Source organism: Trichosurus vulpecula, chromosome 5 (assembly GCF_011100635.1).
Source record: "Trichosurus vulpecula isolate mTriVul1 chromosome 5, mTriVul1.pri, whole genome shotgun sequence".
Classification (NCBI taxonomy): domain Eukaryota; kingdom Metazoa; phylum Chordata; class Mammalia; order Diprotodontia; family Phalangeridae; genus Trichosurus; species Trichosurus vulpecula.
The window spans coordinates 61,220,475-61,236,632 of NC_050577.1; the positions used below are offsets into that span (position 1 = coordinate 61,220,475).

A 16,158-nucleotide genomic window follows, 5' to 3' on the forward strand; every position below is an offset into this window, starting at 1 on the left:
GAGAATCTTTAAAGAAATTAATCACCTATCAGGAATTTTCATTTTAACTATTTCCTTAATTAGAAATTTTAGCTTAATATTGTTCTTAGAAAACTAAATATTACATCACACTTAACATTAAATCTGGGCCTGAAATTAAAATTTAAATATCAATGATGTTTGTTCATTCAATAGATGTTTATTGAGAGCCTACTATGTGCAAGGTACTTTATGGTACTCGAAGACTACTTTGTCTGTTACTCTTTCTTAAATGGAATTTGCCAAAAGCCAAGAAAGGTGATGCTCTAATTATAAAAACCCAATTGAAATAATTACTTTAAGACACCACTTAAGACACTGGGAATAGTATAATAATATACATATGGCATATATGTGTATATCTAAAGAGATATACAGTGTAAATATGAATGAATATATATCTCTATAGATATAATAGCAAAATTAGTATGCCAAAATAACACGCAAGTAGCTCAACTTTAAAATTATTTTACCTAAACTGGCATAAACAAATGTGTTCTTATCAAGCCTCTAGGTAAAAGGTCTGGATTCTTAGACACCAAATAGGTAGAAAAATCAAACCAAACCAAAAAAAGCCCCTTTCTAATTAATTAGGGAACCACATTGTAGTAGGAATTGTCTGTAAGTATAGCCTATTATATAAAGTAAAACTGCCTTTCCCTAACTGAAGTTTTCTAACTTAAGTAATGTGAAGCAAGACTAAGCAAGGTTATATGGCTACATGAACTCCATTATTGATTATGGCTAGAAATAATTGCTGGATTTGAGCCAATATACCATTTAAAACACCATTTGCAGAGGTCAAAACATGAGTTAAGAAAATACATTGTGAAAAGTGACCATGTGGCTTATTCTCTCTTAGTTTTATACACATATCTGATTAAAATGTATTTTGATTAGGATTGTTATATTGTCTACCAACAAGACAATCAAGAGTGATTTATTTTAAAGGGATAAACATGAACAATATTAACCTTTCTCTATGTAGTAGTTATTGCTCTAAACATTTCCTTCTAGGTATATACTTTTTTAAAGTAATATAAAATGTAGGCCCATACAAAAGTAAATCAACAAAACAGTTAAGAAATAAAGAAAAAAATTTAAGACCCCTTACTTTCCATAGAAGAGAAAAAAACATTGTTCATATTTTTCATTAAGCTCAGGTCATAGGTCAAATTATAAAATATTTTCCTTGAGCTTCTTATGGTATTCATCAGATGATTAGCTCATAGGAATAGCTGAGGTATCACCGATATAACTGCTGTTATATCAAGAGGAATATTAGGGAATCTAGGCTTTAATCTTACTCAACAAGTACTAGATATATTTTTGAACATGTTTTGAGAAGGTTGAGAAGATTTAAAGAGAAAATATCTAGTAATAATATACCACTATTTTAAGAAATTTTAAATTTTCTTTAATCAAGGAATTCTATTTTGATTATTTTCGTCACTATTTTTTTTTCACAAAAAGATTAAAAAAAACCCTCCCAAACAGACAACAACAGCCCAATTAATCTTTAACAATTTTAGGAACTAAAGTGTAATGTTCAATTATTTAGAAGTGCAAGAACTACTACAGTATGCAGCACTTTACAAATTGTCTTGAATTGCATGTATACAAAGGAAAAATATTAATGCATGAATTGTATCATGAAGATTTCCTAATATTCTTCCTATTTGCTTTTCAGAAAAATTTAAGTAATATGCTTCGGATATGTAACTTGTATGAAAAACTTTTATGTCTGGCAAATAAGTTCATATTCATTTAGATTCACTAGATTTTCATTTGATTATCACAATTATAATTATACATGGATGTATTAAATTACTTTGAGAGATGATTTTTCTCTATGAAAAATCGACTGTTTCTATATCAGTGCTTAATGGCACTATATTATTAGCAAAAGTTCATTTTCAGATTTTGTTTCTTGTTTCCTTTTTTTGAGGTAATGTATTCTTATTTTGTTTTTTATTTCAAAGGTTTCCTCCAAATGATTGTTTTATACAACTATCAAGAAGTTATCTAAATTTTGCTATCAAATATTATAGACTACTACTGTAAGGTAGTGATCATGGAATCCTTCTGTTCATATAAATTAATTCCATCAAAAGAACTAAGCTTCAATCCATTAAAAATAAAACAAATGTATTATTAAATAATTTAGTGCATTAAGACTTGACTGCATTTTTGAAGAAGGGAAGTTTCACATTGATCTTAACTCAGAAACACTGCACATTAGGAGTCTGAGCAGCAATTGGGTATTGAACTGGTATTCCATTGTATTAGTATAGAGATAAAGTATGCAGTTAAATGGAATATATGAAGCAATGTGATTTTGCTTGAATGCAGTTTTGATTTTACACATACCAATGAATTAGGCGTATTGCTATGATATATTCAGAGTATCACTTATTACTATCCCAAAAGGAAGAGATCACATTGTACATACAAACATTCATATATTATAATAAAATTTTCTAAATTTACTAATGCTACTAAAGAGAAAACTTTTTAAAGAGCATCTGGTCAATTTAAGTTTTCCTCTTCTTATGGTCTATTAGATTTTAATGAGTTTCTATGCCCTTTAAAAAAACCATATTGTTACATGCGTATGTATGAGCATTATAATTCTGTTGTTAATTTCTAGTGAATTAGTGAAATTATTTCCATTTTTGTCTGGGTTACAAAAAATATTTGGATTGTTTTTGAAACTAAAGATGTTTCTTCTGTGAAGAGAGGAATAGGTAGAAGTAGGGCTCCTTCATCTTTTTTACTTTAAATAATTATATTTTTTCTAATCATCACTATTTTAATTAAGCTATTCTGCCATGAATACCACCTCTGCACCTGCAATTTGCAAGTTATTAAACCAAAACTGCAAACTTGCTTTGTAATCATGCCTGTTATTTTAAACATTAGCTATTGATACATTCTAATTTCAATGGAAAGTATGCGACTGGTTGACTGGATGTAGAAGGAAACTATGTTAAACTACTATCTTTATGACATTGATCTTATTTCGAATCAAATGCTTCCTCACACGGAATGAATTTCACAGCTTGACAGTGCTCTGTGTCCTGTTATGCTAATTAAACAACCTAGGTCCATTTCATTTTTGTTTATATGCGTATAAAAAGACAGCTCCCTCCAATCTACCTAAATAATACAAATTTCCAGGGTAGATTTGGGGAAAAAATGCATTCAAGTATCTCTTGGGATTAAGGAGTTAGAGTTATGTACACGCCATAAAGCAAAGGGTTAGTTTAGGTGTTATCACCAGTCCTTCCATGTGTAACACTAACGCATGGTTTTGGCCTTCAAGATGAAGACGTATTAACGTTCATTTGTCACTGCAGCCAACGTATCTGGGTCGCTGAATTTGGTAGACCTTCTTTCCACGTGGTCTACCAACTTTGAGCAGTTTCCATAATGGGAATTAAGCGGCTAGAAGAGCTGCAGCATAATTGATAAGTTAGCAGAACCAACTGCAAGAAGCCATGCTTCTTCATTACCCCACCCTCCATTCTTAGGAAGCCTAAACATGCCCCCAGCGCCGGGGCTCTTAAATAAGTAAGTGCTCGGGGAGGATTCGTTCAGGTAGACAGAATGAGAGAGAGGCCATGGATGTCATTTTCATCCGCAATTCACGAATATCAGCTACTACCCTCCTCTCTCCTGCAATGGCTTCATTGGTAAGCTTGCAGGCCGAGAAATGAGGAGGCTGACCCGACGCCCCCTTCGTGCGCGTGCGCGCGTGCGTGCGCGGCACGGCGCGCTCCTGCCGAGGCTCTCCGTGGTCTGGTCTCCTTCCCATCCTCCCTCCATCCCCATTCACCCCTCAGGGATAGGAATGGGGGAGGGGGAGAAGAACCGAGAGAGGGAAGGGGAAAAAGGCAGCCCCGGCGTCGTGCCGGCGGCGCGCACGTTCTGCTTCCCCAACCCCTCCCCCTTTTCCTTTCCTCCTGGGGGCTGAGGCGGGCGCGCACGCCGGATGACGCTAAGGAGGAAGCGAGCTCCCTCTCTCCCCTCCCAGGCTCCCCGCTGCCCCGCGGGAGCCCCCCAGTGCGCCTGTGCGGAGGCCTAGTTGCTATGTGTGTCCTCTCCAGGTTCCTGTGTTAGCATCCCGGGTGGAGGTGGGGAGGGGAGAGAAGGAGAGGAGGAGGAGAAGGAGGAGGCGAGGAGGGGGTGGGGTGGGGGGAGGGGGGGTAGGGAGTCAGCACGGACATGGCTCCTGACTCCAGTGCAGAACGTGAGTGACTGAGCAGCAAAGCCCGAGTGAGCGAACAACGAACGGGCGGGCGGGCTCGGGCTGGGGGTGGAGTGCGGCGGGGGGGCTGGTGGGGGGGGGCGGGGGGAGAGGGGGAGGGGAGGGCGACGGTGAGGCTCGAGGGGAGGAGGGGGGTCCTCGTGAGCTCCCTCCCCCCTCAATGGTCTTTTTCCCCTCCCCCGCAGATGGTCTCTAGCGACCGGCCCGTGTCACTGGAGGACGAGGTCTCCCATAGTATGAAGGAGATGATTGGAGGCTGCTGCGTTTGCTCAGACGAGAGAGGCTGGGCCGAGAACCCACTGGTTTACTGCGACGGGCACGGCTGCAGCGTCGCCGTGCATCAAGGTAAACACCACGCCAACCGCCCGCCCGCCGGGCCTCCCCCCAACCGCCACCCCACGGCACCCCCCCCCCCCCCCCGGGCCCGGCCCCGGGGCGGAGGGGAGCGGTACGTGTGGCCGCGCCGTCAGGGGGCGGGGAGCCCCTCGGGCTGCGGGCTCCCCGCGGCGGGCTGGGGCTGGCCGGCCGCCGGGCGGGGGGCGGGGGCCGCTCCGTGCGCCCCTCCTCTCGGTCGGTCTTCCCGCCCCTTTGCTTCTGCCTGGCTGGCTGGCAGGAGCTCGCCAGACTTCCCGGGCTGTGGGGAGGAGGGCTGCTGGCAGGCGGGGGTTCCCGGGCTGCCCTAGGTTCCTGGGGAAGGAGGCTGCGGTGGAGCCCGGGGCGGCGGCTGCTGGTGCTGCCGGGGCCGCCGCCGCCGCTCCCGCCGGCGCTCCGGGGAGAGGCCGCTCCTGCCGCCGCTGCGGGCCGACCTTGACCGGAGTTCGGACTGTCGACCGCAGAAGATGAGCCTGGGGTCAGGGATTCGGGGACTGGTTGGCTTGGGATGTTTGTGCGGGGCGCTTTCGTCCTGGTGAGTCGTAGGGTCCTCCAGCCGAGGGGACCCACGTGGGGGAGGGGGCCTGGGGAGGGCTGTCAGGGAGCCCCGGGCTATCTGTGATGTTTTATGGGCTCAAGGAGCGAGGCAGTAGCATAGCAGCTTGGCTGCGAGGGTCCCCAGCCCACCTTAGCCACCACTTTCTGTCTTTACAGACAGGATCAGTTAGAAAGAAGCCTGCGTTTATTATTTCTAACAGCGGCGAGCAAGAGTAGTCTGGTGCTCACGTTCCTTTAAAGAGGCCGAAATTAACCGTTCTTTTTGAGAGTTAAGTCCTCTCCGAAGAACAGACTTAATTTAAGTGCAGGCGTCAGGAGCATCAGAGAACGAGAAAACATTTATTTGATGCTTCGGAACTGGTATTTTTTGTATCCTATGGAGTTAGGATTTCCATGGGCAGTTATGGGGAAAGGGTGACATGTACGTTATAAAGTCATGTAGTTATCTTCCCATACGTGAACATTTGTATTTAAACGTTGCTGGTGTTCTCCCTCACCTAAGTCGTCTTCTAGACAGTGTAACTTTGGGAGAATTTGATTATATTCTCTAAAGGTACGTTTTCTGAGTAAGCAAGGAAAGAAAATTGAGATTTAGCTTTTAATATATTGTAGTTTACTTATGACAGATTTTGCCCATGTATTTAAATATAACCTATATTTACAGATGCTTAAAGCAGTGGTGTTAATAGAGCAGTATACTGTTTAATAGTATGGAAATGTTCCCCTTTTTCTCAGGTGACTCGTTCAGTATCTTTCATCAATGAAGAGAGATGTTCAAGTGTTACATTAACAGTTCAGTACTAGAATGCTGATCAAACTTTGGGGCCTTTAACAACTTTAAATTGTTTACTTAGAACTAAGTTGTAATATGTGATTATATTTTTTAGCATGAGGGTATAATATATGAGTATGAAATGTTGGTAAAAATACCTTGCTAAACTGAAATGTTTAATAGGCTTTTCGCTGAATTGGACATTGGTAGAAGTCTTCGTAGAAACTAGCCACCATAAAACATGTTTCTTTGAAAATGTTCATTATATTTTGAATCATGTAGTATAATCTGCCTTGCCTAAGCAGACATTTGTGGACAGAGGTGAGGGCTTAGAGTTGATTGCACACCTGCTGTGTTCTTTGTAGTGTTGTTTTTAATTTGTTGATATGGTATATAGCTTTGAATCTGAGATTTATCATCACTTTTATTAGTAACTTCTTTAAAATCATGTAGTTGAAATTTCAAGTCAGGTGATGGCTCTAGCTTTTAACTAGTTTAGATACATATATATGCATTTAGAAATAAAAATAGAATGAGTAATTCAGAACACTACGTTTCAAGAGGTTAGAGGCATTGGAGCCAACTGTGTATTTCCATTTACATATTTAAAGTTAAGATTAAATTATATTTTAGCATGACATTTAATTTTTTCTTTTTGTCCTGTAAACTCAGTTTTAAAAGGTGTTTTGAAAATCTTTAATTCAATTAAGTGTAATGTGGAATGCTTGCTATGACTTAAGTTTATACCAAAATGAGAGGATGAAGTTCTGAATTTTTGCTTCACAGAAAAATCTTATGAATTGTGTTAATTTTGGCATACTGGTCTTTCCTTTGCAAAGAGCTATTTAATGTGAGTGACATGTTCTGGTACTGATTAAAAAGCAATGTTATGTTTAAAATTTTAAGTTAAAATATAATACTTTGTTTTTCTTGTTAATGTGAGTATTTCCTATTCTGTTGAGTAAAGGAGAACAGGTTTGGAAAGGATTTTGATTTTTTTATGATTTTTGGTATTTATATATGTGTGTATGTATGTGTGTATGTTAAAAACCATTTTATTTTTATTCTAACAGCTTGCTATGGCATTGTTCAAGTACCCACTGGACCTTGGTTTTGCAGGAAATGTGAGTCTCAGGAAAGAGCAGCAAGAGTGGTAAGGGCTGTGTTCATTTAAAACATTAACCTATTGTAGATACTACAGTATAGTGTAACTTTGCAGTTTTTCTGTGGTTTGTGTATTGTAAAGTTTTTGTTTAAAGTCTCATAGAACTAATTTGGACTGAATATTGAAATGTGTATTTTAAATAGATTTGAAAAAATGAGAAACTTGGAAACTTTTGCATAACCTGACTTACTGACTTTCTTTGAACACCTAAAAGCAGTGAAGTTAAAATTGGGATTCATTAGCAATTTCTCTGGATTAAGAAACACAGAAGTAGATATGAAGGTTGAATCGTCTGAACACATTTGAGTTGCGTGTAATAGGGAAAGTAGTTAATGTGTTGACTCTGGTCTTTTTTAATGAGAAGATATTCCAAATTTCAGTTTAGATTTTACTCTTTTTACTTAATCTGTAGACGTGTTACATTAGTGGCTTTGAAATCCCTAATATGTTCATATATTGCCACATTTGGCATAGTTAAAAGCTTTTTACTTGTCTGTTCTTTTTATAGTCTTTATAGTATTCCTGTGGTGGAATATGATAAAAACAATTCTCTAGTAATATTCGTGGGAACACTGAAGAGATAGATTGAGTTTCATTATTTTTATTTGTGTATTACCTTGTGCAGTGTGATCTTTTTTTGCTCTTAGTTTTGGGTGAAGAAGTTGGTAGAAAATAGAAGGGCATTTTTATTCTCTTTTTAGGCCTCCAGCAAAAGCAGTTCGTACGGTTGTGTCTGAGCAATGTTTGTTCTTTAGGAACAACAGGTGCATTGATTGTCCAGAGATATATTGATCTCATAGCAGTATCTGGCGTATATATTTTGTGGAGAGTAGGAGAGACACAAATATGACCCAGAGTAGAAGTAAAAGAATTAGGATGTGGTAAGAGAAATTAACCTTAAAATTTTGATGATTTGGAATGTTAATTTTCTTAGTCTTTTTTGTTTATGATGGGTTGGGGGACATGATGGTATGGAGCAGAAAGGGTTATAACATTCTTTTGATGGGAGGGCTACATAATACTGTTTGGAAAACTAAGAGATGTATAAGGGAGCAATAATAAAAGGTAACATACTTATTTTGTGCTAGGTACTGTGCTAAACATTTTACAATTATTATCTCATTTGATTCACATAACAACCCTGGGAGGTGGATGCTATTATGGTCCCTGGTTTACCAATGAGGAAACTGAGGTAGACAGCTTTAGCAGACAGAGGCTAAGTGACTTGCCCATGGTCACACAGGTGTCTGAGGCCACATTTGAACTCAAGTCTTCCTGATTTCATGCCTGGCTTTTTATCCACTTTGACACCTAGGAAAAGAAAGGGAGAATAGGATTAAGAGAGAGAGAGAATATACCTCTTTTTGTCTTTCATCAAAGAGTAAGTGGGGTTGATAGGATAAAAATTTAATGATCATCTAGTTATTTTGTCATCTGAAAGATTACTATATAGGAATGAAAGACGTTTACTAGATTTTCTTTTTTAAATAGTACTTTGTTTTTTCCAATTAATATGTAAAGACAATTTTAAACATTCATTTTTACATAATTTTAAGTTTCACATTTTTCTCTCTTTCTCCTCCCCTCTTCCTTAAATGGTAAGCAGTTTCATACGGGTTATGTGCAATCAGGTAAAACATATTTCCATGTTTGTAATGTTGTAAAAGAATGAACAGACCAAAAGGAAAAAAAACTACAAAAAAAAATTAAGTGAAAATAGTATGCTTCAATCTGCATATAGGCTACATCAGTTCTTTCTCTGGATTTGGACAGTGTTTTCCATCAAGAGTGCTTTGGAATTGTCTTAGATTGTTGTATTGCTGAAAGGAACAAAGTCATTCACAGCTGATCATTGTACAACATTACTGTTACTTTGTACAGTGTGCTCCTGGTTCTCCCATTTTAGATCTTAGATCGCATCAGTTCATCTAAGTTTTTCCTGCTTTTTATTAAAAATTTTTTTTCTCTTTGCCTGTGCTTATTCCTTCATTTTTTCTTTCTTTTTTATACATTATTCTGTTTTCCCCCACTTAATTGTTTTTTTTTTTATTTCAATTACTACATGTATCATTTTTTCCTTATAGCTAGCAATTCTAGCCCTGCATTCTTGTTGAATAGTAGTGGTGATAATGGGCATTCTTCCTTTACCCTTGATCTTATTGGAAAGTGTTCTAACTTTTTTTCATTGCATATGTTTATTCTCGCATTCTTCCTTTACCCTTGATCTTATTGGAAAGTCTTCTAACTTTTTTTCATTGCATATGTTTATTCTTAGATTTACATAGAAGGTATTTACTAGATTAAGGAAGGGGGAAAGCTTACATTTTAATGGGGGAGACAACATGTAAATAAATGAGTATATACAAGATACATAATAGATGAAAGTAACTTAAAGGAGCAGCTGGGGTGACTGGGAAAAGCCTTCAAGGGTATGATAAAGCTAGGTTTTGCAGAGACCTTGAGTACTTGTCGAAGGAGCTTATAGGCTGTGAAGATTTTTTGTTAGAACATCTATTGGATAATTGAAGTATGCTTTTGAATGATATTTGGCAGCAGTGTGCAAGATGAGTTATATGTAACTGGGTGGGTTAATGACAGTAGGATTCTTTTCATGGACAGCTTTTTATTTTTATATCATCTTCATTTCCTGAATTGTTATCCCTCTCTCCTTATCTAGCTAGCCATCCCTTGCACAAGAATAAGAGGCAGGAGGCTGGGAGGGAGAAGGGAAGGGGGGTTGGAAGGAATGAAAACAGGAAACACTTCAAGAAAACTAACCAATGCATAAATTAAGTCTGATAGCATAATGGAATTTTCACACTCATAGTTTCCCTGCCTTTTCAAAGGAGGATGTTGCTTTTTCTCACCTCTTCTCCTGGGCAGAGTTTCTTGGTCATTACATTGATACAGTTTTCTTTCCATTTACATTGTCATTTCGCATATTGTCTTTATTTATGCTTGTCACTGCATCAGTTCATATAAACTTTTCCATACTTCTCTGAATTCTGTTTATTAGTTTTTGCTACTTCAAAAACAGTGTTACTGTAAATAATTTTGATTTTATAGGACTTTTTCCTTTTGTCTTTGCCCTCCTTGCAGTACATACTCAACCATAGTATTCCTGGGTTAAAGAGTTTGTATAGTTTGTTTAGTCTAATTCCAGATTGTTTGCAGAAATTGTGCCAAATACAGCTCTGCCAACTATGCATTATTGTGAAATAATGTGCCCTGGGAATGCAAGGTTTTTTCCTTTTTGGTGCTTACTATCTATTAGGTCACTGTGCTAGTTATTTTAGAGCCAGAGATGAATTCAAACATAGTATTTGTCCTCTCAGAACTTATAATATGGTAGGGGAAATGAGATCTGTATAGAAATCATGATAATACAAATTAGGAATTGTGGAACAAAGATAAAGTTCTATGTTGGAAAATAACTCATGATTGTGAAAAATTGGGAGGTGAATATGAAAAACTATTTTTAAGGATAACCAAGCAATGTAGAAAAAAAGGTCAGAGTCAAATATTACTCTCAGGTTTCAAGCATGGGTTACTAGGATTAAAGTCAGAATAAAAGAAGAGCAGAGAAGTTGGTATGGGGAAGGAAAAATGAGCTCTGTTTTTAACATATTGAATATCTTGGAAAACAATTTGGAACTAATAATGTTATAATACATATATAAAATATTATATATTACATTTTATATAGTTATAACAACAAAATATAGTGCCTATTGTTTGTGAAGCACTGTGCTAAGTATTATTACAAATATCACTAATTTAATTTGATGCTTACAAAAACCCAGGGAGGTAGGTGCTCTCGTCCTCATGTTACAATAATCTAACCTGTTCGTATGCTTTGACCCAGAAATAACTTTATGTGCAAATTTGAGACTACTGCTGTGGGGAGAAGTTGGGGCTGGAGATAGAGAATTTTCTCTTGGTGGAATAGAGTGTAAAAGAGAGCTGGGGACTAAAGTTCAGAATCTTAGGCAACGCCTCTGAAGGTGGAAGGGAGAAAGGAGTTAGGATTCAGATCCAGAAGAGGCAGAGAAAATAGTAGGATCATATTTTGCAGGAATGGTAAAGAAAGGCAGGGTGGCAAGTAGGAGGTTGCCTCTTACCAGAGGTCATCAAGCAAAGACCAGATGACCACTTATTGTGGATGTTATAGAAGGAATTCTAGATGGACCTCTGAGGTCTCTTGTAACACTGAGGTTCTATGTTTCTTAACTCCATGGGGTGCTCCCCCTCTTCCCCCCAGCATTTAGATTTATGGACTAAGAAATTAATGGTTGTTTTTTGAAAGTAATTTCAGTAGAGTATGTAGGGGGATTAGAAGCCTGCTTTTGTAGGTAATTGAAGAGAGTATGAATGATGAGGGAGTTTTGGCAGGGGGTATAGATTAGTGAGTCTCAAGACTTTTGGGTCTCTGGACCCTCTTAGACTCTGAAAGACTATTAAGGATCCCAAATAGCTTTTGTTTTTGTGGATTGTATGTATTGACCATGTCAGAAATTAAAGTGGATAATTTAAAAATATTAATTTTAAAATAACCTATTAAAAAACCTATTACATGTTCACATAAATTACATTTTAAGTGGAAAATAGCAATATTTTTCAAGACAAACACTGAAAAGAGTGGCATTGTCTTAAATATGTTTGCACATTTCTTTAATGTCTTCAGTGTAAGACAGCTGGTTTCTCATATCTGTTTTCTGCATTCAGTCTGTTGTGATATGTTGTTTGTTTGAAGTATATGAAAGAAATCGAGCCTCACACATATGTGTAGTTGGAAAAGGGAGGAATGTTTTAATAGGCATGTAACATCTTAGTATTATTATGAAAATAGTTTTGATTTTATGGACCCACTTGAATAGATTTCAGGGAATCATAGAGTTTTGCAGACTACACTTTGGCAACCACTGGTATAGGTCATTAATTGGAGAAATAAATCAGTAGGTAGTTGCAGTCCGGGTCAAGGACATTTGCAAGGCAAGGAGATTTGTGTTTCTGTAGATAAAAGAAGAGTCAGTGGAGGGAAAGATTGAAGATGCTGTAGAGTGGAGGTAAATTGGGCCTTTGCCATATACGTTTAGTCATCTTAGTTTTGGATCTCTACCTGGGGCTGAGCTGGTCTGGTGAGAGAGAGAGAGTGAGAGAGAGGGTGTGTGTGTGCGCGCGCGTGCGCGTATGTGTTCTCCTGAAGATCTACATTTAATCTAGGTGGCTGAAGACCCAGCTGCATTTTCCCTCCAGACTTTACAGGAAACCAGGGCTAACCTGGAGATCTTGCCATCTTCTCAGCTGCTTGGCCAGTACTCCACCTTTTCCTCCTTCCCATTTCTTGACATGACTTCCTAGACTGAAACTCCTATATGTATTATCTTCCTGTATTAGAATGCAAGCGTTTTGAGGGCAGGGACTTTCTCATTTTTGTATTCGTATTTTCCCCACGTGGCTCAGTGCTTGGCACATAAAATATGTTAATATTATTATTTAAAAACATTAATAACACTTAAAATGTTAATACTTTGTTTTTTATTCATTTGTTAAATCATTTGTATTTCCTTGAGGATTAAGTAATTGGAGCCCCTCATCTTTTGGTTTTCCACATCTTGATTTTGAGAAATCAGTTTAAGTAAATAATGGTGAATTCTGAGTCTACTCTCCTTGCAATCTTACTCTGTGATTTCCAACTTTATATTCTGAGTTTCAATGGTTGAAGTTCGGTTGTCCTGTGCATTAGTAATACAGAGGTAGGCACGCACACTTGGTTTTCAAGAAGCTTACAGACTGAGGTAGAAGGGGGAAAAACATGTACAGATAACCCCAAGTCCAAGGTGAGGTCCAAGTAAAATCCTATGAGAAATTTCTGAAGAGAGATCACTTTCACCTGAAGGTTGGTAGTAGATTGAAGGTCAGAGAAAGTTTTGTAGAGTTGATGGCATCTGGGTTTGAACTTAAAAGGAGTAATAGCAAATTGAGGGGGAGAGAGAGATAGAGATCTATTCTAGTGTAAGCAAGGGCAAGGAGACAGAAGAAGGCAGGATAAGAAATTCACTTGTGAAATGCACAGTATGTGAAGAGGAATGGTATGAAATGAAGCTGGAAAGGTAGACTAGAGCTAGTTAGTATTAATAGGAGGCTTTTGAGTTAGAGCGACTCAATCACTTTGGAATAAGGACTTCCTGGTTTGGAGGAAGTTAAAAGTGAGGAGGAAACTGGTTCATTTTCTCCCACCCTTTTCAGTTCCTTCATTTGGCTGCAAATTCTCCAAATAAGTGATTATGTGTCTAAGGGAAAACAGGAATAGTGGCTAAGGACCTTCCTAATCTGTGTTCATATTAGGTTGATGAGATAGCTCCAAATACGTCTTATAAAGTTTTTATTTTTGTACAGGAGAGACTCCTTTTCTCGTGTTTGGGATGCTTCCTCCTTTTCAGGACTAAGGTAAGAGTAGGAGAGGTGTTTGGGCAGCAAAATGATATTTGTTAGCCCACCCCTTTTCAGATCTACACTTTGGGATCTTTGAGTTCAGGAGAATATGAAATTGGATTGTTTCCTGATTAGCTTATGATGTCAGGTACCATGAGGCTGCTCTGTGGAGCCAGATAGATACTTTATCTATAAGGTTATAATAGGGATATCTTCTTAGTGGGTTTTAGGAGCAAAAGCAAAATTGAGGGATAATTAACATGGGATTGATGCTAATTGTCTGGCAAGTGCCAGGAGGTAGGTCTTAGTTTGTTCTCTCAATTTAGTGCTCAGAGGCCTTAAAGGGAATGCTGAAGGCTTTTGTCGTTAAAATTCTTCATGTGAAACACTAAGTCAGATTCCATAGGGGAGGAGGAATAAATTTCCAATACACAGAGATTATATAACAAGACTTTACCTTTTTAGAATAAATTTTTATTGATATATCTTTTCTGTCACCAGTGTTTTTTCCATTATCTCTCCTGGTCCTCGCCATCCCAAATAACTTAATATTTCTAAATAATATGTTTTATTAACACCGCCCCCCCCGCCCCATTACATGTTAAATTTTTAAATTTTCTTTTTTTAATTAGATTTTTTATTTTTAGTGTACAACACTTAGTTCTACGTGTTCTTGAGTTTCAAATTTTCTTCCCTTCTCTCCCCCTCCCCCCCAAGCAAGTTTTCTTTTTTTAAGTTTTGAATTCCAAATTCTGTCCTTCCCTCCCTTCTTCCTTCCCTGTGATAGTAAGCAAATATAGGTTATAGGTGTGCAGTCATATAAAACATTTCTATAGTGATCATTTTGTACAAGAAGACTTGAATAAAAGAAAAAGAACGAAAGTGAAAAATAGTGTGCTTCAGTCTGTATTCAAACAATACCAGTTCTTTCTCTGGAGGTGGATAGTATGCTTCATCATTAGTCCTTTGGGATTGTCTTGGATTATTGTATTGCTGAGAATAGCTAAGTCATTCATAGTTCTTCATTGAACAATATTGCTGTTACTGTGTCTAACTTTCTTTTGGTTCTGCTCACTTCACTTTGCATCAGTTCATTTAGTAAGCCTTTCCAGGTTTTTCTGGAATCATCCTGCTTGTTGTTTCTTATAGCACAGTAATAAAACTTAATACTTTTTAAAGAGGAAGAAGAGAAAGTAGCAAAACCAATCAATATACTGAAAAGTTTATGTATTAATATAGCTGTATATAAATGTTTGTATGTATATATTTCATGGTAAGCAGTGTTGATTCACTTATGTTCCTGTGTGGAAGAATAGCAGCTACAAAAATTCAAGAAGCAAAACCATGTCCTCACATACATAATAAGAGTAGAACTTCAAAGACCAGACATTATGAAAAGCAGTGAATCATTTAAAGTTGCATTGGCCTTGTCATAGCCTTGCATGTTGAAATTAGGACTTTATTCTCTCTTTACTAGGCATTGGAGAGCTGCCTGGGGTTTTTGCGTAGAAGAGTAGCTAGACCAATGCATTTCCTATTGGAGTGAAGAACGACTTAAAGAAGTGATATATTGATTGTATAATGACCATTTAGGAAGCTGTCATCTTTTGTTTTAAGATTGAGAGGTTTCCTTTTCTTTTTTTTCCACATGAAACTATGAATCTCCTATTATGTAAAGCTTGCTTAGTCGGTTCAACAATTTAGTATGTAGTCAATTCAAAGCAACCCTGCTTGTCTTGATTCCTTCTGGCCTTCCTTCTGTTGGGAGAATTATGATTTTATAAAGAGGTAATGAGAGCCTGAGCAGTTGGAATGGAAAAAGAGTTGATGGATATGAGGGTTGATCAATGTAATGTTCATAGACGTTGGCAACTGATTAGATAATGGAGAGGGAGAGGGTAGTCAAAGATAATTTTAGAATTTTGAACTTTGTTGACTTGAATAGGAGAGGCAGATGTTTTTTTTTGAACCAGTTGAATGCATTTTGGAGTTTGGAGTGTTGGGAAGACATCCCAGGTGGAGAAAGACAACAAGCAATCAGAAACATGGTACTAGACCTCTGGGGAGAGGTTCCCAGAATTACGTATTTGGAAGGGACCTCTTTTCTAGTTTTTACCCTAAAAAGAATTCCTTCTACAAAATCCCTAGCAACTGGTTGTCCCATTTTGGCTTAAAGAAGGGGACACCATTACCTCTGGAGGCAACATGTTCACCTTTAGGTAACCCTAATCATTAAGAAGTTTTTCCCTGATATCAAGTCTAAAAGTTCCTTTTTACAGCTTCTACATTTTGTTCCTAATTTTTTGTTCTGGGGCCAAACAGAACTAGTCATATCCTTCTTTTACATGACAGTCTTTCACATACTTGAAGGTAGCCATTATTTCCTCTCAGGAGACTTCTCTTCTCCAGGTTAAATAACACCAGTATTTTTGGCCAATTTTTAAAATTAAAAAAAAAAAAATTCTGAACATAACGATAAAAGAGCATTTCCATATATATACACACAGCAGACCACAAAAGGAGAATTGTACTTGAAACTATGAATCTCCATTTCATACTACTTGCTTT

General features: G+C 37.9%; 1 protein-coding gene across 5 annotated transcripts in view; it reads left to right on the top strand.

The window, feature by feature from the left end:
* Nucleotides 1-4,118: 4,118 nt before the first annotated feature.
* The window catches only part of MLLT10 (MLLT10 histone lysine methyltransferase DOT1L cofactor), a 227,670-nt gene continuing 215,630 nt past the window's right edge, over nucleotides 4,119-16,158 (top strand). For 4 of the 5 annotated variants that reach the window (XM_036759452.1, XM_036759454.1, XM_036759450.1 and 1 more), the window contains exons 1-3: nucleotides 4,238-4,296; nucleotides 4,474-4,633; nucleotides 7,064-7,143. In XM_036759452.1, coding sequence (XP_036615347.1) covers nucleotides 4,474-4,633; nucleotides 7,064-7,143 — 240 coding nt within the window. In that variant the 5' untranslated portion in view covers nucleotides 4,238-4,296. Of the gene's footprint in view, nucleotides 4,128-4,237; nucleotides 4,297-4,473; nucleotides 4,634-7,063; nucleotides 7,144-16,158 lie in introns of those variants that run through there. The other variant, XM_036759451.1, reaches the window with a different exon arrangement.